This window comes from Ailuropoda melanoleuca, chromosome 10, assembly GCF_002007445.2.
Source record: "Ailuropoda melanoleuca isolate Jingjing chromosome 10, ASM200744v2, whole genome shotgun sequence".
Taxonomy (NCBI): Eukaryota; Metazoa; Chordata; class Mammalia; order Carnivora; family Ursidae; genus Ailuropoda; species Ailuropoda melanoleuca.
Genome location: NC_048227.1, coordinates 6,559,671 through 6,584,382, shown reverse-complemented (window position 1 = coordinate 6,584,382; position 24,712 = coordinate 6,559,671). Strand labels below are relative to the sequence as shown.

The 24,712-nt window shown below is 42.3% G+C and overlaps 1 protein-coding gene and 1 long non-coding RNA gene across 3 annotated transcripts in view; both read right to left on the bottom strand.

Annotated features, from left to right (window-relative positions):
* Positions 1–238: 238 nt before the first annotated feature.
* LAMTOR4 (late endosomal/lysosomal adaptor, MAPK and MTOR activator 4) lies at positions 239–3,528 on the bottom strand. Of its 2 annotated transcripts, XM_011234852.3 has the most exons (4): positions 3,406–3,528; positions 2,833–2,913; positions 947–1,064; positions 239–578 (listed from the first exon to the last, which is right to left on the bottom strand). In XM_011234852.3, the coding sequence occupies exons 1-4, from the start codon at positions 3,406–3,408 to the stop codon at positions 481–483; spliced, it is 300 nt and encodes a 99-aa protein (XP_011233154.1). In that variant the 5' UTR covers positions 3,409–3,528; the 3' UTR covers positions 239–480. The 2 variants fall into 2 exon arrangements, with proteins under 2 accessions (XP_011233154.1, XP_019663573.1); XM_019808014.2 differs by lacking the exon at positions 2,833–2,913.
* Positions 3,529–15,045: 11,517 nt separating this feature from the next.
* The window catches only part of LOC117804128, a 55,952-nt gene continuing 46,285 nt past the window's right edge, over positions 15,046–24,712 (bottom strand). Inside the window, exons 4-5 of the long non-coding RNA XR_004628361.1 lie at positions 22,955–23,090; positions 15,046–15,104 (exon numbers count right to left, since the gene is read on the bottom strand). This is a non-coding gene — a long non-coding RNA (uncharacterized LOC117804128). The remainder of the gene's footprint in view (positions 15,105–22,954; positions 23,091–24,712) is intronic.

Genomic DNA, 24,712 nt, shown 5'->3' with positions numbered 1-24,712 from the left:
GGAGCAGAGACCCCAGGGGCTCAGAGTGGTTCCCTTCAGCATGCACACCAAGTAGCTCCCCACAGCTCCCTTCCTACAATATCATCCTCTGATTGCCAGTTTTATATGCCCAGGTGCCTTGCCCCACCCCTCTGGGCCCACATACATGACTGTGACTGTCTCCCTAGAAGACAGAAGACAGACTTGGGGTGTATCCCCCCACCCCCGTCACGCCCTCTCATACACACATCCCTGGGCCTGGGAACATCAGATTCATGTTTATTAGGAGGGAGGGAAGAGGGAGATCACCTTGCCCTCACTCTCCTTGACACAGTGCAAAGTCCCCAAGCCTCTGCCCTTCCAGGTAGGAGTGGGGAAGTGGGTGAGCAGAAAGCCTTAGTTCTAGCAGCAAGCCAAGAAAGAGGTGGAGGAGGTTTGCGTCTTCCTCATTACAGAGGCCGATGGACCCAATCCACCTCTGCCCCTTGCCCTCTGGCAGGCTCAGACGTCAACAGGCTCCCGGCCTCGGTTCTGCCTCTTCACCACAAATACCCTCTGTCCTGACACGGTGACCAGCAGCGTGTGTTCTCCAAAGACCACTGGAGAGGAGACACACCTTCCCCCGCCCAGGAGGGGGAAGGGAGCACAGAGTTAGTGGGGGTACAACGGCCTCTATAGGGTCACACAAACTGGTGGGGTCAAAAGCCAAAGGCATTCGATAGTTCAAGGCTCAGAGATTTGAAGGTAAGAGGGCTCCACTATGTCTCCTTCCTTCTCTTGCTTTCTCATAGTTCTGATGCAGGGGTGAATCCTAAAGGGACCAGGGACCCCAGGGGGAGATGGTGGGAGGTTGGCAGGAGACAGGTGTTTTGTTTTGTTTTGTTTCCCTGAGAAGAGAAGCCTCTGGGGGCAACCCCCACCCCCTCCCACCACCACCACCACCAGGGGGGCAGGGGCTGAGGCTCACCCGACAGGCGCTTGAAGGGTATATTCGTGCTGTGGTGCAGCCGGAAGCCACAGGCCGTGCTGACCAGCTCAGAGATGGCACTGGCTGCCTGCTCGTCATTCTCTAGATCCCCAGATGACTGCATGCAGAGGGAGGAGGAAGGATGGCAGAAATAAGGGAACAGAATTGGGAAAGAATTCTAGGAAGTCACTTTGGCTCTAGCATTTGTAACCTCTCCCTTCAACTTTCCAGTACCCCTAAGGTCACCCCCATTTTTGGAAAAACAAGCCTGAAACTCTATGATATTGTTGCCCCTCTTGATACCATCTTGTTTTTCATCCTTATAATATGGGGCTTCCCCCAGTGAGCAGTGACGCTCGTTCGTTTCTTTACTGACCATTCTTTCCTAATTGCTGAAACTTGATTTCTCCCCCTCTCCCCACTTATTGATAAAACCATTCTCAAACATCTGTGCCCACCCACCACTGACAGCTTCAAGGCCCCCTCTTTTTCTCAGTCTACCTATTTTTTGCCCTGTCTGCAGAATCCGAAACATAAACGAATATCCTCTTTGTCCTTGAGCCCCTCCCTACTACCCAGCCTTTGGGTAATGATGTGACTGTGGCCTGGCTTCCTCTTTTCTGGTGACTGTCTCAATTTCCTCTCCCAACCTCCTCAACATGGGCCTCCCACCTAGGTCATATTCAGTGCCCTTTGCTCTCTTGGACATTCTGTACCTCTGTTTTCTCATCTGTAAATTGGGACAAGTCCTATCCATGGGCTCGTTGTGAGGACTACACAGATATTGGTGAGGTGCTCAAAACAGCTCCTGGCGATATATACTAACTGCTGTCATTCTATATCAAACTGTCTAAAGTCAAGTCATCAAAATTGTCCTTACCTCACCCCCTCCCCAATCCACTTCCTTTCTTAATTTCCTGTTTGTTAAGGCACCATCATTCTAGGCTTGGGTTCAAAGTCTTACTAGATGGAGAAGTGTCTCCTCTATTACCTATCTCTAGTCATTACCAAGATATATTGATTCTTTAAAATTTCTTCTCTCCTTACTCCTCACTGCCACCAGACCTGTCTCATACCTAGATTTTCGCAGCAGCCCCCGCCTTGTGAATCCCACCCCTTCTGGCCTATCTTCACACTTAATAGAATAATCTTGCTCAGCTATTTCCTTAGCTCACATTTCTGTCTGAAACCCTTCAAAGCTCCTCTTACCCTCAAGATTAACCCAAATGTGTCATCCCAGCCTTGAAAGTCCTCCACAGTGAGATCTTTCCTGACCATATCCTTTTCCAAACCTTTCCAAATCTTTTCAACACAAACCCACCACTCCAACCCTGAATACTCTCCTTTTCTGCCTGTTCACAACCATCCATCCTTTAAGCCCAGCTGAATTCTTAGCTCCTCCAAGAGTCTCCTTGTCATGATGTAAGTTACAACACAAGGGTCGAATCCTTCATTTTCTGGTCTCCTTCACTAGTCTTTACCACTTCCATTGCTTTCAACTTTTATCCTTAAGCTTTTTCTCCAGCTCCATTAAAAACTTCTAGAGAGCTTAACACTATATTGTACCATGAAACAAAATACAAAGCCTCTTAAATGAATGCCAAATAAAGACATATTCGAGAAAACCGGGATAATGTCAGTTATCAACAAACCTGTAACTAGTTGTCTGACATTGTTAAAGTCATTAAACCTTTTTTACCTCAAAAATTACCAGACTATGATTCCAGAGATTTATTTGATTAGTTACTGAAAGCTTACTATCTGCCAAGCATGATAGCTAAGACCTAGTTAGAATAGAGACAACTTAGGCTAAACTTTAGGCGATGTTAAAAGGGATCACGGGGCTATGCGTCCTTGGTGGACCCCCTCCCTTGCCCAGAACGCACCGCCAGCACTGCGCCTTCACTCAGCACCAGGTAGCCCAGCTGGTCTGGGATTCGCTCCAGCCCCTGGGTCAGTGCAGAAGTCTAGTGGGTAAAGATGCAACTAGTGAAAAGCATGCCAGGATGTCTCTAGATGCCCTTCACTTGCAAACCCAAGTCTCCCTTGACAAGACCCCCCCAAACGTTCTCTTTCCCCAGCTAGCCCTTCCATACCCTCTTTCCTCTACAAAGCCCTCAACACTGATCTTGCTGAGCTTGCCATCTTCTTCACCCTCTGACCCTGGGCTCCGCTGGCCTCCGGAGCTCCACTGTTCCCTTCCCCCACCCCACCCCATCTCCAATACCCCCGGTGGCCCGCCCCACCCCCGCAGACTACTCCCCAGCGCCCATACATCCTCGCACAGATCCCTCTTCAGCCCTCTACGTCCCCTTCCCTCCCATCTCCATTCTTTCTGCTTCCCGGGGTGGATAGGAGGTAAGGGCGGAGTACAGGCCCAAGTGGGGGGAACCAAAAAGATTGGGGAACAAGGATGCAGAACCCCTAGCGCGTACTCCCGCGCATGCGTCCTCACTCACCATCGCAGCTTTAGGTGCTGGGAGCGCTCCCTATCAGATAGGTAGCTTCCGGCTCCAGTACCAGGTCACGTGCTTCCACAAGGCGGTCCCCTCCAGACTTGCGCCCCTGGACTTTAGCCCCGCCCCCAAAGTGCTGATTGGAACATGAGTACATCATCAGCCTTAATCTGCCAGTGCGGAGCGCCGCTTCCCGAAGACGCAAGCGGATTGGTGGCAGGCCTTCCGTCACAGCCCTCTCCCCGCCCCTCAGCCCCAGAGCTCGCGGGGAGGGGGCATGTCGGCGTAGGGAGGGGCCTGGAGGGGCGGGGCCCGAGGGAGGAAGCCTGGCTGAGGATGTGCGCCTGCGCCCTGAAGGGTCGACATTCCCCTTGGGCGAAACTGCTCACAGGTGTGACTATGGGTGAGAGCGTAGTGAAATGACAGGAAAGCACGTGAAGAGCTAGTCAGATGCTACTCTTATCCCTATTCCAGGACACTCTCCCTTTAAGACAGGGATTTGTTCCCAAAGCGGCTTTTCCTCCCGGGATTCTGTGAGGAACGATGTGACGGTGAGTCTAGTCCCCCGCCTCCTCCCCACCTCGGGCGAGGCAGCCGCCAAGCTGAATATTCCCTGCCAGGAAAACTTAGAAACAGTACTCTGAAGTCATTGTTTTAATACCCGAGTGTCACCTCGAAAACTTTTGTTTTAAATAGTTTCCAGACCCGCAATACCAATGTGACTGAGAAAGTGTTGGTGAGGTAAAATGAAGGGTGATTCTAGAAATAATTAGTCCTTGTTGGTGAAGGTGTGGCGAAATTGGCGTCCGCGTGCAATGCTGATGGGGCTGTGAAGTGGTGCAGCTGCTGTGGAAAACCCATCAGCGGTTCCTGGAAAAGTTCAGCTAGAGTTACTCAATGAGCAGCTCCACTCCTGGATGGACTCCTGAGAGATCTGGAAACATGTCCACGCAAAACACTTGCACACAAATGTTCACTGCAGCGTTAGTCATAATAGCCCAACGCTGGAAACCACCCAAATATCCATAAACTCAGCAACAGGTAAATAAAACGTGGTATATCCACACAACGGACTCTCTTCTGGCTGTAAAGAGGAATGAAGTATTGATAAGTCCTACAACATGGATAAACCTTGAACACATGACGCTAAGTGAAAGCCATCAGATACCCAAGGCCGCACAGAGTATGAGTCTCTTTAGGTGAGATGTATAGGCAAATCCATAGAAACAAGAAGCAGATCAGTGGTTGCCAGGGGCGAGGGGAGGGAGAAATGGGGAGCAACTGCTAGTTGGTGATGAAAATGTTCTGGGATGATAGAGTGATGACGGTTACACAGGCTGTAGTAAAACCACTCAATTGAACACTTTAAAACGGTGAATGTTACTATATGTGAATTATATCTCAATAAAATAAAACTATGTACTGTTGCTTGAGGATAAAGTTCATTAGAGAAGATGGATGTCTTTTTTTAATGAAGTATGTTTATTTGCTTATTTATTTTATTTTTAGAGAGAGAGTGCGCACACATGAATGGGGGAGGAGGGGCAGAGGGAGAGAGAGAATCCCAAGCAGGCTCCACACTCAGCACAGAGCCCAACACGGGGCTCAATCCCACTAGCCGGAGATAACGACCTGAGCCAAAATCAACAATCAGACACCTAACCAACTGAACCACCCAGACACCCCAAAATAAGGTACGTTTATAACATAAGATTTAAATTGGGAGGAGGATGTGGAGACAAAGTTATGTGGAGATGCCTAATTTGCAAAGGCTCTCCTTGGCCTTAAATATTGATGACACTTCGTAGCATCATTTTAACTTACTCTTCAGAGCATTTTTATCCATACATTTACCTATCCCTCTCATTAACCACGCTCTAATTGTTTCCCCATTTTGCAGATAAGGGGGTGCAAATTTGAGAGAGGTTGAGCCCTGCTCACAGGCACACTAGCTGGCAAGGGGCAGAACCAGATTCCAGTCTAATTTTGCTGGCACTGAGTCTGATGCTTTTCCCATTGCTCCATCAGCCAACTACAGTTATTATTACTTTTTAAAGCTACATTTAATTTTACTTCAGAAATTCCTTGTTTTTACTTTGACACAGAGGAGCCCTTCACAGGACAATGCTCATCAGCCATCATCAGAATTGCTTCATTTTCACAAATCATACTACTCATGTAGAGGGCAAAGTTTCTCATTCAACCAGTGTTTATTGAGCACCTTCTGTGTACCAGACACTCTTCTTGGAATAGGAGATATTATCTAATCTATCTACCTATCTACCTCAAAATGATAAAGATCAAGGGAATGATTTTTAAAAATTGGGATAATGGTTATTTCTGGGATTGAGAGGGGGATGGGATAGAAAGAGATACAAACGGTTTCAAAGTATTGATAATTGCTATAATCTGAATGCTTGTGTGCCCCCACCCCCAAATTCATATATTGACCCTGATCCCTACTTTGATGATATTTGGAGGTTGGGACTTTGGGAAGTGTCTGGAAACTACACACTCCTTTATTTTCTCCCAACTTGATCCCTTCCAACATACACACTTTGTCCCACCAGGATCGACGGGGCTCGTATCTCTAGTGTGGAACTTCCTGCACTTCACTGCTACTCTTTGTCCGCCTAGCTCACTTACAAGCTGAGCAGCACAGAGGTTAGGGCTGAGATGTTTTTAACATTTTATTCCCAAAGATAATGACTATCACCCCCACAGTCTTCAAAAAGTGCTGGCTGAATGGATGTGTCAGGGTTAAGAGCCAGGAAAGGCAGAGTGGGTGTTGGGAAGTCTGTTGATAGGTTATATATAATTTAGACTTGTTTGACCAAACCACTGGGTCCCCTAGCCTAGCCAAGTTGACACATAAAGTGAACCATCACAGCCGCAAAACCCAAAGAAGGTGGGTGCCCCTTTGCTGTGATGGTCTCTGTGGCAGCATTCATACCTGGGCCTGCAGTTGTGGGTAATCTTTCCCACTGGTTTTCCCCTGCGTCCACCCTCAGTTATTATGGGATAACTGAGCAAAGGGGAAAGAATGTGCTTTGTAAGTACATATCTTGGGGGAAGCACTGGTGAGCCAGAAGGGGAGGAGGCATTTGAGTGTCTGGGGCCTGGCAGCCTGTGAGTGCTGGGAGCCCATATAATGTTGGAGAGTCCACTTCCTTGGTTCTCTGTGGCCAAGAGGTGACAAAGCCCATCTAACATAAGCAGGCTCTCTCAAAGCTCAGGCCATTTCATTTCTCAAACTTAAGAGTATGTGAAAAACCAAAGAGAAGCAAAAATAGGGTTCTAAAATTGTGGCATGATTTAACATATGAATGCTTTTAACACAGAGATATTACAAAGCTTTATGATTTTGACAGTACTGCAATAATTGCCATGTTTATAAAGTTAATCTGTGAGGCAGAATGCTGTAATGAGACACCAGTTAAGTCGTAATCTGAAAAGTCTCCTTCCTTTCTTGTGGGCATGTCTCTGGCTGAATATATAACCAACCCCCTTTAGAGGGAATGTTCAAAACCTACCTTGAGGCTTTCGTGAATGTGAAGCCCAGGCAAGAAGTCCCTCTCCGCCTGGGCTAGGCTCCAGATACAGCTTTAACATGCCTGAATTTCTAGTTATTTTTATGACCTTAAGGAGGGGTCCCAGACAGAATTAATAATGTGGTCATGAGTCACATCCTCAGCCCTGGCCTCATACTTTTTTTCCATTTATAGATTCACATTCAACTGAAGTTATAATTCCTTCTAGGATTTAAGTTTTTCCTGTAGGGCTGAAAAGGATTCATTCATTCATTATTGAGAGCTATGATTCTATGCCAGCCACTGTTCTAGAGGCTGTGGGTAGAACAAAGATCTGTACCCTCATGGAGCTTATACTCTAGTGGATGGAAGCAGAAAACAAGCCATACATATAGGAGGAAAATTAAGTAGTGTGTTAGAAGATGATAAGTGGGGAAGATGACGATGATAAGATGATAAGTGCGGAAAAAATCATCAAGGTAAATGGGGGCCAGAGTGTGGGGTAAGAGGGGACATGCTACAGTATTAAATAGGGTGGTCATGGTAAGTCTCTCTGAGGAGACGTTGAGAAGACTCAGGCAAAGACTGGGAGGAGGTGAGGGAGTCAACCTGGAGGAAACCTGGGAGAGAGTATCCATGGCAGAGGTAACTATCACAAAGTCTCAGTGTGTGTGTGTATGAATGTGCATGACTGATATACTTGAGAATCAGCAAAAAAGCCAGTGTGGTTGAAACTGAATGATCAAGGGGAGAGTAGTAGGAGAAAAGTTCAGGGAGGTAATGGAGGCCAGATGATGTACAGCTGTGTAGGAATTTGGTTTTTCCTCTTAGTTGTTGTAAACCTTTCCCCCCCCCCAATTATTATGCTCCCTAGGAGACTCTTTAGACTTTATTTTCTAATTGCTACCTTCTCATAAAATTTTAATACCATAGATGGGGTGCCTGGGTGGCACAGCGGTTAAACGTCTGCCTTTGGCTCAGGGCGTGATCCCGACGTTGTGGGTTCGAGCCCCGCATCGGGCTCCTCTGCTGTGAGCCTGCTTCTTCCTCTCCCGCTCCCCCTTGTGTTCCCTCTCTCGCTGGCTGTCTCTATCTCTGTCAAATAAATAAATAAATAAAATCTTTAAAAAAATTTTAATACCATAGATAAACTTATATTTGTCTATGTACGGTGGCCTTCAGAGGACCACAAACCTTTGTAATATCCAAGATTTTTTTTTACCCCCTGACCACTAAGAAGCAAATTTCATCCCCTTGGAGATGATATTGCTCCTGTTAAGAATGCATACTGAGTGAAATAGGGAGTCACCAGGGAGTTTAAACAGAGGGATAACATGATCTCACTATTAAAAGGATCATTCTGGCTGTTATGTCGAGAAAAGGCTGTAGGAAGGTAAATGTGGAAGCAAGAAGACCAATTAGGTAAGAGATTACAGTGACGTAGACCAGGGTGGTAGCCGTGGAGGTATTGAGAGGTAGTCAGATTGTAAATACATTTTGAAGGTAAAACCAATAGGATTTCCTGATGCATTGAATGTAGGATGTGAGAAAAAAACAAAGCAATAATGATTTTTTGACCTGAGCCACTGGAAGGATGGCATTATCATCAACTTAGATGGGAAAAGCTAAGGATAGAGTAGTTTATTTAGAGGGCAGTTGGTGGTGGTGGAAATAGAATTCATTTTCCCCACATCTATCTGCTGTGTATGCAAGTGGAGATTTTGAGTAGATATATATGAATCTGGAATTCAGGGAAGAGTTCTGTGCTAGAAATATAAATTTGGGAGCTGTTGGTAGATAGATAGTCCTTAAAGCCATGAGACTGGATGAGCTCAGCAAGGGAGTGAGTGTAAATAGAGAAGAGAATCAGGGTCTGATCCTTGGGCCATGTCAACATCAAGAGGCTGTGAGAAGAGGAGGAATCAGCAAAGAAGTCTGAGAAGGAACAATCAGTGAAGTCAAAGGAAACCAGGAAAGTGAGGTGTCCTGGGAAACAAGTGAAGAGCGTGTATCAGGGAGGAGGGAGTAACCAGCTGGTGCGGACACCGCTGATAGGTGCTGAGAACCTTCACTGTGTGATTGATTGTTGGATTATGTGCTATAAAGGTCATTAATAATTTCAAGAAGGGCAGTTTCAGTGCAATGGTCAGAACAAAGTCTGCTTCTAAGAAGATTAAGAGAGAATGGGAATGGAGAAATCAATGACATTGAGTAGAGTCATCTACTTGTAAGTTTTACTGCAAAGGGATCAAAGAAATGGGGCAGTAGCTGGTAGAAGGGCCGGCTACATCAGTGATCAGAACAAACCTCAGTCATCAGTGGGGTCAAGGGAGGGAGAATAAAAGCATAGCTGTCTGCCGATAGGAATAACTCAGAAAAGAGGGGGGATATGGTGATGTAAGAGAGAGCAAGGAGAATTTCTGGAGCAATAGCCTTGTGAAGGTGAGGAAGGATGGGGTCTAGTGAAGGATTATCTTTAGATACAAATATAGATGGTTCATCCCTGGCAACTCATGGGCAGGCTGATTATATGGACACAGATTCTGATGGCTAGATAGAAGATGGGGGTGGGGGAGTCTGTGAAATTTTTTCAGAAATGAGAACTACAGCCACTGCCTGAGAGAGAAGAGGAGATGACATATTTGGAGTTTGAGGACAGAGGCCCAGGTGTAAAATGGTCAGCCCGGCATGAGTGACTGAGGAGGGTGGATGACAGTGTCATCGATGGAGAGCAGGCTCACAGAAGTGACAAGTTGTATAGTATTGAAAGGTTCATCTATATGGATTTTCAAATTGCTGAGTGTTAGGAAAGGTAAGAAATTGGAGAGAGAGAGACGGTGAGCTAGGAGCTGACATTGTTTAGAAATGAGGGGGAAGGACATGTTGCTGGCAGTTAGCAGGAACGACTTGCGATGGGATTGGAAAGGTCCTGAACACTTACTAGCCTGAGTCCCATTCCGGGTCGAGGAAGTAGAGCTGGGAGTGCAGCAGGTTAGGGTGGGCAAATGTGGCCTCAGAGGAGTGGCACACTGAGCCAGAAAGCCAAGGCCCAGGGGCAGCCAGTCAGCAACAAGTGACAAAGCTGACTGGGAGCTAGAGTAAGGAGGGGCTCTCCTGCTTTTATTAGAGGCTGAGTGTGTACTGGTTGGGGCAGGCATTTGTATTTAAAGGATCCTGATAGTAAGTTGGAGATGTGTAGATTCCCAGAGCTGCTAGTGCTCATGATCCCATAGGGCCTGATTGCTAGGAGTCCTGTTGGCATCACTGTGAACTTGTTAAAACACATTTTCTTGGTTTGTGGAGTAATGGCCCTATATTACTTGTATTTGAAAATACCAACTCATCCTTGTCCTCTATTCAGCCCCTAAAACCTCAGGTCAGGGCTGTTACTAGAATTTAGCCCTTGCCTTGCAAACCAAGATAATGTTCATAAACTGGGGCCATATTTTCTCAAAATTTGGCAAAACAAAATCAAATAAAATTCAGGCCCACAAATCCAGTATCATCTTTTTTCCAGCTAGCCTTCCTTCTCCTTCATCCCCACCTCCCTTTCCATAAAACCACCCACAAGAGGTAAGGCAGCCAAATTTGGTGACCCTTTGCTCTCCTTAAATAAATGACAGTGTAGCCATTGCAAAAAGAAGAAAGACCTGGGCAAGTCTTGGCAGATACTTGGAAGATAGTAACGGTGGGAAACCAGGAAGGGGCTAAGATGGGGATGGGATGGTAGTGTGAACCCAGAGGGGTATATGCTAGAGCATGGGGGTCTAACCAAGTTCCAGATCAACTCAGAGACGGGGATGGGGGTGTTGGGCCCTTCAAGAAGATCTTTCCTTGGTTGGACATGGAAGAGTCTTTTCTGATTTTGGCTTTTCCCTCATAAAGTCCTCCCAAGGGTGCCTGGGTGGCTCAGTCGGTTAAGCATGTGCCTTCAGCTCAGGTCATGATCCCAGAGTCCTGGGATCGAGTCCTGGCTCCCTGCTTAGCTGAGGGTCTGCTTCTCCCTCTGCTACCCCCCACTCTTGCCCACAGTGTGTGCACACTCTGTCTCTGTCTCTCTCTTTCTCAAAAAAAAAAAAAAAAGAAAAGAAAAGAAAAAAGAAAAGAAAGAAAGAAAGTCAGTCCTTCCAAGTTGACTAGATTGTAATGTAAAGATATGACTTAGTTTTATTTCATGATTCTTAACCTTTTCGTCACCAATGACTTTGTTAAGGGACGGAATGTTTGTCTCCCCCTACCCCCATTCATATGTTGAAATCCTAACCCCAAGTGTGATGGTAGTAGGTGGGGCCTTTGGGAGGTAATTTGGTCCTGAAGAGTGGAGCCCTCTGAATGCGATTAGTGCCCTGATAAGAAGAGACTGGAAAGAGCTTCCTTCTGGTCTCTGTTTTCCATCACTTGAGGATAAAACTAAAGTCAGCAGTTTCAACTCCAAAGAGGTCTTTCACCAGAACCTGACCATGCTGGCTCTCTGATCTGGGGCTTCAAGCTCCAGAGCTAAGTTTCTGGTGTCTACGAGCCACCCAGTCTGTGGGAGTTTGTTGCAGTGGCCACAACCGAGACGCCCTTTTTAGTCTCTTTTTTTAACAATGCATTTATGATGTAACCTTCTCCTTGTTTTTGTTTCAAATTTATTAAAATTTTCCTTTCTACTTCCAATATCCATTGGATATTGGATACCTTCAACATCCATTTCTACTAAATATTTTAAATACTTCAGATAGTCCACAGACCCCACGGTGGGAACCCAACCGCCTCATTTCCTGTACTGCCTGAGTCAGTTCCTGTGTATTGTGCCTGTCCTGTCCATCTTACCATCGCCTTTCATCAGGGCTGACTTCATGGGTGCTCAAACTGTACAGTCACAGAGAGACCCAAGCTAAGAAGAGCCTGTGCTGGGTTTAATGCTCTGCGGTCCCCATTTTGAAATTCGTAATAATCTTTGAACAAGGGGCCCAATGTTTTCATTTTGCACTGGGCCCCCAATTGTAATTGGTCCTGCTGGTCACAACTGGGGGAGGTCCTGGGGCTGGTGGGAGGGCATGGCCCTGAGTTACTCTGGCAAGCTGTTCAGGACCCTGGCGTGAGGGAAGGAGACTTCACTTTCTCACTGTCCATACCTCAGACCCACTTTGTTTATTTGCATTAAAACAATAGAAGCATGGACATGGATTTCCTCTTGCCTCCTTGGTTGGAAAACCCCCTCCCTCAAATCCTGTGCCTGTTGCTCTCATTTTTGTTTCCTTGTGCTTTATTTCATTTCCCCCCAAGCAAGTGTGTTACACTTAAGCAAATGACCAAGAGCCTTGGTGGGGATCCCTGCTCACCACCTCCCACACCACCCTTTGCCTCCACCATGTGGGCACCAATGCACTTTCACAGAATTCCTATTGCTGTCATTGAACTTTCTGGCTCCAAATGCATCGAGAGCTGAGAGTGGTAAAGGGCAGAAGGGAGAGGAGATTGAAGGAGAAGGAATGGAGGAGAGGGAAGGGAAAAAAAGAAGGAAGAGAGAGCAAAGGGCAAGTTAAGTGAGGGGTTAGGAAGTTCTTGGCATGAGACCTTCCTAATGCTCTCTGCACAGCTGGTACCTGCTAACCCCTCCCCACCTAGGTGGGGAGATCGCTCAACAATCCTGCCAGCCCACTCCTGAGACCACAACAAAAACAAAACCAGGAACCCCTGAGCTGGGTTACTAAGTCCGAACTCTCTAGTCAGGTTTAAAAACATCCCTGATGTGGCTGTAACCTTCCATTTTAACTGCATCTTCTGCCTCTGCCTTTATGGAATTACCCATGTTTCTTTCTGTGCATGTGGCCCTTCTATCTGGGATGCTCTTCCCTCCCTCCTCTGCCTATCTGTGAACTGTTTCATCCTTCAGGGCCCTCTTCAAACCACCACTTCTTCTGTGAAGACTCCCTGTGCCCAGATTTTGTTGCAGGGTCCTCTCTGCTGTTCTAGTACTTAGACATTATACTGCAGCCACTGGTCTACGAGCCAGGTTGCCCACGTTAGCTGTGAGCTCTTCAAAGAACCCTAGCAGTGTGCCTGACCCAACTGTTGATCACTGTTTGCAGAATGAATAAATGAAAAGAGGTGAGGAGGGAGAAAATGGGAAGAAGAAGGAACAGAAGAGGAAGAAAATCTAACAGGTAGTCAAAAGAGGCAGGAGAGCAAAAGAAGAAATTAGAGGAAAAAAATTGCCTTTTTCGGAATTTATTAAGTGTATTTTATGTCTTCAGAACATTTGCCGGTTATATTTATCAACACAACTACTTTGTAACACAAATAAGGTAGGTATGTTTAATTTAGTTACAGAAGAAGCAGGTTAAGCAAGTTATACAAGATGTATAGTAAGCAGCTGGATAGTAACAGTAAGTATGACCTGAATCAAGGATGGCGTTTGGGGGGCGGGAAGTGGTGGTGGTACGTTATCTATTTCTTTTCAGGGAAAAGGAGAAAAAAGATAAAGGAGAAGCCTCCCACCCCCACAGAAAGAAAGAAAGAAAGATAGAAAGAAAGAAAGAGAGAAAGAAAGAAAGAAAGAAAGAAAGAAAGAAAGAAAGAAAGAAAGAAAGAAAGAAGATATTTGAGAAGGGATGGGGTAGGTTTTATTTCTATGCTTTTCTCTTTAAGTCTGTAGTCACATTTAGCTCCTCAACCATGCAACACTAGAGGGTTTGATGTTTGTTTGTTTTGAAGAAATGAAGGCAATAGGAGGTGTAAGGGGGAAAGGAAACAAGTTGAATTTGGGGGTTAAAGAAAATAGTAACATCTAATTCTCTTGTCATCTGGACCAGAGACAGCTTGGGATAGTATAGACCAGAACCCAAAAGTTTCAAAAATGGGAAGGGGATGATGCGAGCATGATAGGTTTTGTGTAAGGCCTCTAGAGTATACAGTATCCCAAAGGCAAAGGGATGGAAGAGGTTTGTCGATGAAGACAGTTAACATTTTAAACTTATATTATTTTTTTAAAGATTTTATTTTTAAGAATCTCTTCACCGAACATGGGACTCAAACTCACAACCCTGAGATCAGGGGTCCCACAGTCTATCAACTGAGCCAGCCAGGTGCTCCTTTAAACTTATTTTATTTTATTTTTATTTTTGTTTAATTTTAATTCAAATAATTAACATATAATGTATTATTGGTTTCAGAGGTACAGGTCTGTGATTCATCAATCTTACATAATACCCAGTGCTCATTACATCACATGCCTTCTTTAATGTCCATCACCCAGTTACTCCATTTCCCCCCCCTCCCCTCCAGCAACCCTCAGTTTGTTTCCTATGATTAAAAGTCTCTTATGGTTTGTCTCCCTCTCTGATTTCATCTTGTTTTATTTTTTCCTCTCTTCCCCTATGGTCCTCTGTTTTGGTTCTTAAATTCCACATATTGGTGAGATCATATGATAATTGTCTTTCACTAATTGACTTATTTTGCTTAGCATAATACCCTCTAGTTCCATCCACGTAATTGCATATGGCAAGATTTCATTTTTTGATGACTGCGTAATATTCCATTGTATATATGGACCACATCTTTATCCACTCATCTGTCAATGGGCATCTGGGCTCTTTCCATAGTTTGGCTATTGTGGACATTGCTGCTATAAACTTTGGAGTGCAGGTGCCCTTTTGGATCACTATATTTGTACCTCTGGGGAAAATACCCAGTAGCGCAATTGCTGGGTCATAGAGTAGCTCTATTTTCAACGTTTTGAGGAACCTCCATACTGTTTTCCAGAGTGGCTGCACCAGCTTGCATTCCTACCGACAGTGTAGGAGGGTTCCCCTTTCTCCGCACCCTCACCAACATCTGTCAATTTGTGACATTTTAGCCATTCCGACTGGTGTGAGGTGGTATCTCATTGTGATTTTGATTTGTATTTCCCTGATGCTGAGGGATGTTGAGCATTTTTTCATGTGTCTGTTGACCATTTGGATATCTTCTTCAGAGAAATGTCTGTCATGTCTTCTGCGCATTTCTTGATTGGATTATTTGTTCTTTGGGTGTTGTGTTTGATAAGTTCTTTATAGGTTTTGAATACTAGCCCTTTATCTGATAAGACATTTGCAAATATCTTCTCCCATTCTGTTGTGGTTTTTGTTGAGTATTTCCTTTGCCTTGCAAAAGCTTTTTATCTTGATGAAGTTCCAGTCCTTTAAACTTATTTTAAAAACCAAAAATACATAAGCATTATAGAAAAATTAGGAAATATACATATGCAAAAAGAAGAAAATAAAAGTTATCCACAGTCTATCATTCGGAGATACCTATTAGCATTTGGAGTATATTTTATCAGATATATATAAACACACATTGTACATACTCTTTTTATCATTTTTTTGGCCTACCAATAATTCAACTATGTACACACATATATTCAACTATTCATTTAAAATAGCTGCCTTGGGGTGCCTGGGTGGCTCAGTGGGTTGAGCGTCTGCCTTCGGCTTGCGTGATGATCCTGGGGTCCTGGAATCGAGTCCCAGGTTGGGCTCCCTGCTCACTGGGGAGTCTGCTTCTCCCTCTGCCCCTGCACTCTCTCTCTCTCTCTCTCAAGTAAATAAATAAATCTTTAAAAATAAAATAAAATAGCTACCTCATATTCAATCATATAATTTATGTAATTTAATAATTTCCTATTGTACATCTGGGTATTTAAACTGTTTTCAATTTTCACTTTTAAACAATATGCACTGAAAATTCTAGTGTGTATCCAGGATGATTTCCTTGGGATAACTTTCTAGAAGGAGCATTTTAAAGGATGGCGGCCCACAGTGTAGAGTAGTGGCTAAACCACAGATTGAAAACACTTATTTGCGATGTAATTTAGTTACATCATTTAGTTTCTCTGTATCTCTGTTCATACATCTGTAAAATGAGGGTGAGAGCACATTGCTCAGTAGGGCTGCTCTGAGGATCAAAAGAACTAATAACACACTTAGCCTAGTGTCTGAACATGATAAGAGCTCAATAAATGTGAGCTATTATTATTGCCAGACAGTTCTTTCAAAAAGTTGTACAAATGACAGAGCACCCTATACTAGGATACACTCCCTAGAATTAGAATTATTATCGTTCTCGGGGGCGCCTGAGTGGCACAGCGGTTAAGCGTCTGCCTTCGGCTCAGGGCGTGATCCCGGCGTTATGGGATCGAACGCCACATCAAGCTCTTCCGCTATGAGCCTGCTTCTTCCTCTCCCACTCCCCCTGCTTGTGTTCCCTCTCTCGCTGGCTGTCTCTATCTCTGTCAAATAAATAAATAAAATCTTAAAAAAAAAAAAGAATTATTATCATTCTCAACCTTGACTGTATATTGGAATCATGTGGAGAACCTTAAACAATACTGATACCCTGGTCCCACTTCTGAAGATTCTGATTTAATTGGTCTGGGATGTGACCTTGGGCACTGGAATTTTTGAGGCTTTCCAGGTGATTCTGATGTATAGATATGTCAATTATCACCGCTTTATTTCCTGTTTGATGGAAAAAATATATATTGATGGTGCTAGCAGCTGGAGGGACGGGAAGTGAGGAGTAACTGCTTAATGGATGCCAAGTTTCCTTTTGGGGTGATGAAAGTTTTTGGAACTAGATAGATGTGGTAGTTACATCATGTTGTGAATGTACTAAATGCCACCAAACTGCTCACTTTAAAATGATTAATTTTGTGTTATGTGAATTTCACCCTAATAAAAAAATTAACAGAAAAAATATTATGTCTTTAATTTTAATTTCTTTATTTACAATTATGGTTGAGAATTTAATTATATGTTTAGTAACCATTAGGATTATTTTTCTTTCATTCTTTGTCTTAGGCCTGTCTATTGCCTACTTTTCTGCTAGGATATTCATTTTACTGTTTGCAGGAGCTCTTAGAATGTTAACCTTTGTCTGACACAGCTTTTAAATATTTTTCCAGTTTGCTTTTTGTCTTTTACTTTATTCATGTGTGGGTTTTTTTTTTGATATATATAAGTTAAATTTTTTCTTGTAATTAAGCTGTCAAGTTTTTTATGACTTTGTCCCTTGGGGTCAGGCTTATGAAGCGCGCACACACACACACACACACACACGAAAAAGAGCAAGCTAAACCTAAAGAGAGCAGAAGGAAGGAAATAATAAAGGTTAGAGTGGAGATAACCAAAGTAGAGAATACAAAAATAATAGAGAAAATCCATTAAACTAAAAGTTGCTTCCTTGAAAAGATCAATGAAATTGACAAATCTTTAGCCAAACTATGAAAAAAAAGAAAGAAGACTAAAATTAAAATCAGAAATGAAAGTGATGACATTACTACTGACCTTACGGGGGAAAAAGATTATAAAAGAATATTCTGAAGAGTTGCATGCCAACAAATTAAATAGTCTAGATGAAATGGACAAATACCTAAAAACACAGTGTGCCGAAACAGACTTCAGAGAAAATTTTAAAAAATCTGAATAGACCTATAACAAGTTAGGAGATGGAATCAGTAATCAAAGACCTCCCCAAAAGGAAAAGTCCAGGACTGGATGGCTTTACTGATGTTATCCAGTGAAAAGTTCTATGAAATATTTAAAGAACCAATTCTTCTCAAACTCTTTCAAAAAACAAGAAAAGAAGGAACACTTCCTAATTGATTCTATCAGTCCAGTGTTATCCTTGTACCAAAGTCAGAAAAATACATTGCAAGGAAAGAAAACGATGGACCAATATTCTTTATGAACACAGATGCAAAAATCTTAAAGTATTAGTGAACTAAATCCAGCAACATATTAAAAACATTATACACCATGACAAAGGGGGATTTATCCCAGGTATGTGAAGACGGTTCAACTTACAAAAGTCAATCACTGTAATACACCACAATAATAGAAAGAAGGGAAAAAAATCCCCACATGACCACCTCAACTGATGCAAAAAGGCACTTGACAAAATCCAACATTCTTTCATGATAAAACAAGAAAAGGATGCCTGCTTTTACCACTTCACCCAGCATTGTATGGGAAGTTCTAGGCAGAGCAACTAGGCAAGAAAAACAGAACACATCTAAATTGGAAATGAAGAAGTAAAACTATATTTATTTGCAGATGACATGGGTGTGTGTGTGTGTGTGTGTGTGTGTGTGTGTGTGTGTGTGTAGAGAGAGAGAGAGGAGGGAGGGAGAAAATCCCAAAGAATCCACAAAAACACAACTAGCACTAATAAACCAATTCAGCAAAGTTGCAGGATACAAAACACACATAACCAGTTGTATTTATATTCATTGGCAATTAGCAATCTAAAAAGGACATTTATAAAACAACTCCATTTACAATACATAAAAAGAATAAAATACTTAGAAATAAAGTTAACAAAGAAGCGTGAGACTCGTACACTGAAAACTACAAAAAATCCCTGAAGAAATTAAAGACGATCTAAATAAATGGAAAGGCATCCAAATTCATGGGTTAGAAGACTTAATGATTGTTAGGAGGACAATACTATATCATACTGCAAAGTGATCTAGGGATTGAAGGTAATCCTTATTAAAATCCCAAAGGCCTTTTTGCAGAAATGGAAATTGCTCCTAAAATTCATAAATCAAGAGAATTGAAAACATAGGTCCACACAAAAACTTGCACACAAATGGTTGTAGCAATACTATTCACAATAGCCAAAAGGAGGAAACGACCCAGATGTCCATCAACTGATGAATGACAAACAAAAAGTAGTATATTCGTACAATGGAATATCATTCAGCCATTAAAAGTAATGAAGTACTGATTCATGCTAAAACATGCATGAGTTTGGAAATATTATGTGAAATGAAAGAAGCCAGAAACAAAAGGGACAATATGTATGTTTCTATTTATATGAAACGTCTGGAATAGGCAAATCCATAGACAGAAAGTTCATGGTTGCCAGTGGGAAGGAGGGGAAAATGGGGAATGGGCTTAATGGATATGGGATTTTCTTTGGGATGATTAAAAGATCTGGAAGCAGATAGTGATGATGGTTGTACAATATTGTGAATATACTCAATGTCACTGAGTTGTGCACTTTAAAATGCTAAAATAATAAATTCCATGTTATGTGTATTGTACTACAATAGAAAGTCCTTTCCAATGCAAGAGTAAGTCTTTACTTTCAAAAAACAATAGATGTGTTTGTTTTATATTCAAAATTTTTACTCTTTAATTAGAAAATTACACCCAAATTAACACAGCATCATTTATTGAATGTCTTTGTTCTGCACTGGTTTGAAATGTTACCTCTATCACATGCTAATTACTATGCTTGGTCTGAGTCTAGGTTTTCTCTCTAGTATGCAGTTGGATTTTGCAGTTTTATTAGTCTCTCTAGTCTGTTTTCAGTATAATATGTGTTTTATTTATTGTAGTTTAAAGCACATTTTAGTTCAGAGCACATTTTAAGATCAAAGTACCTCTCATTACTTAAGCATTTTCTTGGTGATTTTTTGAACATTTTCTCCCAGATGAACCCAATGATTATTTTGTTAGATTAAAAATACCCCCTCAGAGAAAGACAAATACCATATGATTTCACTCATATGTGGAATTTAAAAAACAAAACAGATGAACATAGGGGAAGGGAAGGAAAAATAAAATAAGATAAAAACAGAGAGGGAGGGGCACCTGGGTGGCTCAGTCAGTTAAGCATCTGCCTTCTGCTCAGGTCGTGGTCCTGGGGTGGAGCTCCACGCCAGCCTCCCAGCGCAGCGGGGAGTCTGCTTCTCCTTCTGCCCCTCCCCACCCACCCCACTGTGCTCTCCCTCTCTCTCTCTCAAATAAATAAATCTTAAACAACAACAACAACAGCAACAACAGAGAGGGAGGCAAATCGTAAGAGACTCTTAACTACAGGAAACAAACTAAGGGTTGCTGGAGGGGAGTAGGGGAGGGGATGGGCACTAAGGAGGGCACTTGGTGCAATGAGCACTGGGTGGTATATGCAACTGATGAATCACTAAATTCTACCCCTGAAACTAATAATCCACTATATATTAAATTGAATTTATATTTAAAATTTTTATTTTTATTTAATTTTTTAAAAAGATTTTATTTATTTGAGAGAGAGAGAGAGATCATGAGAAGGGGGGAGGGGCAGAGGTCGGGGGACAAGCAGACTCTTCGCTGAGCAGGGAGCCTGGCCCAGGGCTCTATCCCAGGACCCTGGGATCATGACCTGAGGCAAGGATGGACATTTAACTGACTGAGCCACCCAGGTGCCCCCCCCAATTTTTTAAATAAAATATGAAAAATATATTTAAGAAATACCCCTTTGGAATTTTACTCATAATTGCATTAAGTTTATAAATTAATTTTGAGAGAATGAAGGTATTTACAACACTGTTTATTCCTATCCAAGAACATGATATATCTATTTAACTCTTCTTCCATGTCATTTAGTATACTTTTGAATTAACATACATATTATACTTTTATCACTTTATTCACAGAAAATTAAAAATTCATTTCTGTTGAAAATTTGGCATCTAACCATTGCTAGTATGTGGGAAAGTGTATGGAAAAGCTAATAGTTTTTGTTTAAATATTTTATAACCAAGTATATTAGTGAATTATAATTGATTCCAGCAATTTTCAGGTGCTTCCCTTGGGTTTCTAGGCAACGATATCACCCACGAATAACAGAAGCTTTATGTTCTACTGTGAAATCTTGGGCATAGTTCCATCATAGGTTTGCTCTGAGGATTTAACTACTGAATGTAAAATTCTTGGAATATTGACTGGTACTTTACTTAGTAAGCACTTCATAATCCTAGTATTATAGTAAAGTACCATATTATTTTAACAGGAAAATTTTGGGTGTTTTACCTTTTGTCTTATGATTTTAGCTGTTGGTTTGAGGTAGATTTAAATTTTTTTCATGATATAGAAATATTTATCTATTTCTACTTTTCTAGAGCTTTTCTTCACTAAAATTATTCAATGTTTAATTTCACAGAATAGGTTTTCGCAAAATAGGTTTTGTACCTATTTGAATTGTCCTTTCTCCTATTTATACAATAAAATATATTAATAGATTTTCTAATGTTTAACTAGTCCTCCTCTCCTATAATAAATCCATATTGGTCACAGAGTGATTATGATCCTTTAAAAAAGTGGTTGACTCTGATTTGCTTGTATTTTGTTTACAGTCATTACAGCTGTACTTTTAAGTGAGAGTGATAGGAGGTTTTGTATAATTTCTGTGTTGTGTATGTTAACCAGGAGTTGGTGTCCAGGTTTCTGTTAGTTTCATCAAATGAATTGGGAAATATTCCATTTTCCCCAATGTTCAGCAGCATTTATACAGTATAGAAATGATTTATTTCTAGAGCATTTGAAAGAATTTACCCTCAAAGCCAATTAGACATCTTTCTTGGTAGTATATTGTTGATAACCTAAAAAAAAATCTCATTTGTGATTTGTAATCAGTTCAGGATTTTAACTTCTTCTTACATCAATTTTGAAAATTTCCTAGAAATCACCCATTTCACCAAGATTTTTAAATGCTTTAGCCTAGAGTTGTATATACAATCAGTTCTGCAATAACACAACATATGCATTCTTAAAAATCACTAAAATCACACAGTGAAAACCACAGGGCTTATGGGGAAAATGGGATTAGGGGCATAATCCTCAAAAACTGTTGGTGACTCTTTGGAAAAATGATACGAACCTACTAAAACAGTAGGATGATTTCACACTTTATACCCATTTGTGAAATACATAAACACTACAATAAATATGGCACTTTATATGAAAAAGACCTGAAATTTGCTTGTGGAAGTGGGCACTGGAAAAGTTGCAGCTTCAGAACTGTGAGTGGCCAAAGAGGAAATCTAAAATGGGCCAAAGCTATAACAGGAGATCTGGGTGGGTGTGGCTCTTAACACCTCCAGGGAGCTGAGGTAGCTGGAAAATGCTTCAGATGAATGCACTGTGGATCTCCTTCGTTCCTACATGGTGGGGCTCAGCTGGGTGCGGTTTTTTGCATTCACCTGGTATTCCCCCTTGAACACGTCTCACTAACACCTTAAAGCACTGATTTCCAGGAGGTTCCAGAAGGTAGGTTTACAGCAAGTTCCACTGTTGTGACACCACAATGACTTCTCTGTCATTTAGTGGGCCATGACTTGAGCCCTCTCCAGAAGGTCTGGATCTCACCCCTAGGAGTAGTAGCTGCCTTTATATCTGCTATTCTTGCTAATCATTGTCTTCTGGAATAATCCACTCTGACGCCCTCAGATAGATACCCTTTTCCTACACTGGGAATTTGTCATGCCAAAGTCCTCCCATTACAGAGTCACAATGTAAATAAAACAACTACAATGAACACCAAATACATTTTGTGAAAATCTAAAGTGAAGGACAAAATGTAAATTCTCTCATTGATGGCTTTTGGATATGGTGAATTATTACCTAAAACAGTTGTGAAAAAACTAAGTCCTCAGATGTGTAAGCCAGACTTCATGCAAAGGCCCAGGGTGGGGGTGGGGGGTTCTTGGCACCCCAGAATGGAATCTGCCTGCTTACAGGAAGCTGTATTGGTTCCAAAGGACAGAAAGTGAGACTCTAGGATTCCAGGGGTTGAGGGGGGTGGGATGGGGGACTAGGACTTAGAAGGGTGGATTTTGAGAGACACAGGGCCTGGAAGAGTTTGCAGTATCAGGCAGAAAATGCATATATGCCATATAACAATTTCCACACCCTTTCTTGGAAAGTTGCCAGAGTTAACTGTTTAATGTTAGGAAGGCCTATCAAACTTTTATTGTTTTATGCTGTTCATGGGTCCATGGTTCATACTGGATATTTAAGAGAAAATTCTAGGCTGTCATGGATCCATTCATGGGGTACAAGATTCTGACTGTGGGATTGGTCTTTCTGGCTTGGGGGAGTACCATGCTTGCTTCAGCTGCTTCTCATCATTGGCTCCTGTGTTCTCTCATCGTGCAGCCTAAGGTTTGGATTGATTAATGCTTTAATCTGGGTGAGGGGACTGGGGGAAGCTCTCAATCTCCTTACCTGTGCCCCTGTGGGACTCCAGGGACAGCCATTGCAGGGTGGGACATCATCCTTAGGAGGAGGGTGAGTGGTTGGGTATTAGAGTCTAGTAGGGAATCCAAAACACAAATCCAGAAGAGATTGTTCAAGGAAAATCCTATGGAGAAAAAAAAAGAAAAGAAAAGCAATTTCCATGGTTATCTGCTCTCCTCACCCTTCAAAAGTGTTTCCTTTCTGTCCCAGTATAAGAGAAAGGGATGGAAATCCATCATGTCCAGTCCTGCTTTTTAGAAAAGAGAAGGGGAAAAAAGCAGAGATTCAGGGGGGCGGGGAATCCGTCTGGAAAGAGAGTGGGTAATTGGCTGTGTCTTTTGGAAACATGGGTATGGAAAGAAGCTAAGAATATCTCTGAGAGAAGGCATTTCCCTGTTTGTCCATAAGTCAAAACTGGAGTTCTGGGGCTTAATATAGCTACAGAGGCATTTTGTGTGGACTTTTTAAACTCATGTTTATAACAGTTGAATGGGTTGTTGATAGTTAAACAGTAGGGGCTTTCAAATGAAAATATAGATTTCTGGTTCCACTTAAACGGTTGATCTGGCAAGATTGGTCCTTATTCTAAAAGTATGAAGGAGTTTGGCAGGCAAACCCCAATTCCTTAATAATCTCGTCCAGGGAAAGTGTTGATTTCATTTCCAGAGTAACCTTTCACTGTGAGAAAGAGCCAGACTCTTGGTGTAGCAGCCAAAACTTTCCACCTTTTAAAAAAGTTGAACTATAACATGCATGAAAATATATAAATCATAAGTGCTTAGTGAAATAAAAGATAACACATCTGGGGGCACCTGGATGGTGCAGTCGTTAAGCGTCTGCCTTCGGTTCAAGGCGTGATCCCAGCGTTCTGGGATCGAGCCCATATCAGGCTGCTCCACTGGGAGCCTGCTTCTTCCTCTCCTACTCCCCCTGCTTGTGTTCCCTTTCTTGCTGGCTGTCTCTGTCAAATAAATAAATACAATCTTTAAAAAAAAAAAAAGATAACACACCTGTGTAATCATCACTCAAGTCAAGAAATAGACATTACCAGTATCCCCAGAAACCCTCTTTTGCCTTCTTCCCCGTCACTACCATCCTCTCTTCTTTCCAAATATAAACATTATAGTTTATTTTTGTCTGATTTTGCATTTCATAAAAATAGAAATATGTTATGTACTCTTCTTTACGTGTCCTCTTTTTTTTAATCATGATTAAGATGTGTCTTCTTTCTTTTTTTTTTTAAAGATTTTATTTATTTATTCGACAGAGAGAGAGAAAGAGGCAGCCAGTGAAGGAGGGAACACAAGCAGGGGGAGTGGGAGAGGAAGAAGCAGGCTCCCAGCAGAGCAGGGAGCCCGATGTGGGGCTCGATCCCAGGACCCTAGGATCACACCCTGAGCCGAAGGCAGATGTTTAACAACTGAGCCACCTAGGCGCCTCCAAGATGTGTCTTCTTTCATTCAATATTTTTGTGAGATTCTTCTATACTGTAGTGTAAAGCTATTATTCGTTTTCATCTCATAGTACTCTAGTGTATGAAAATACAACAATGTATTTATCATTTCTGGGGTTGATAGACAATTGAGTTGGTTTCAGTTCCTGACTATTTTAAACATTGCTACTATAAATCTTCTTCTCCGTGTCTCCTGGTGTGCATATGCAGGGCTTTCTGTTGGGTGTACAGCAACAAGCCAAACTGCTTAGTCCTGAGGTATACTGTATGTTAAACTTCGGTACTTACTGCCA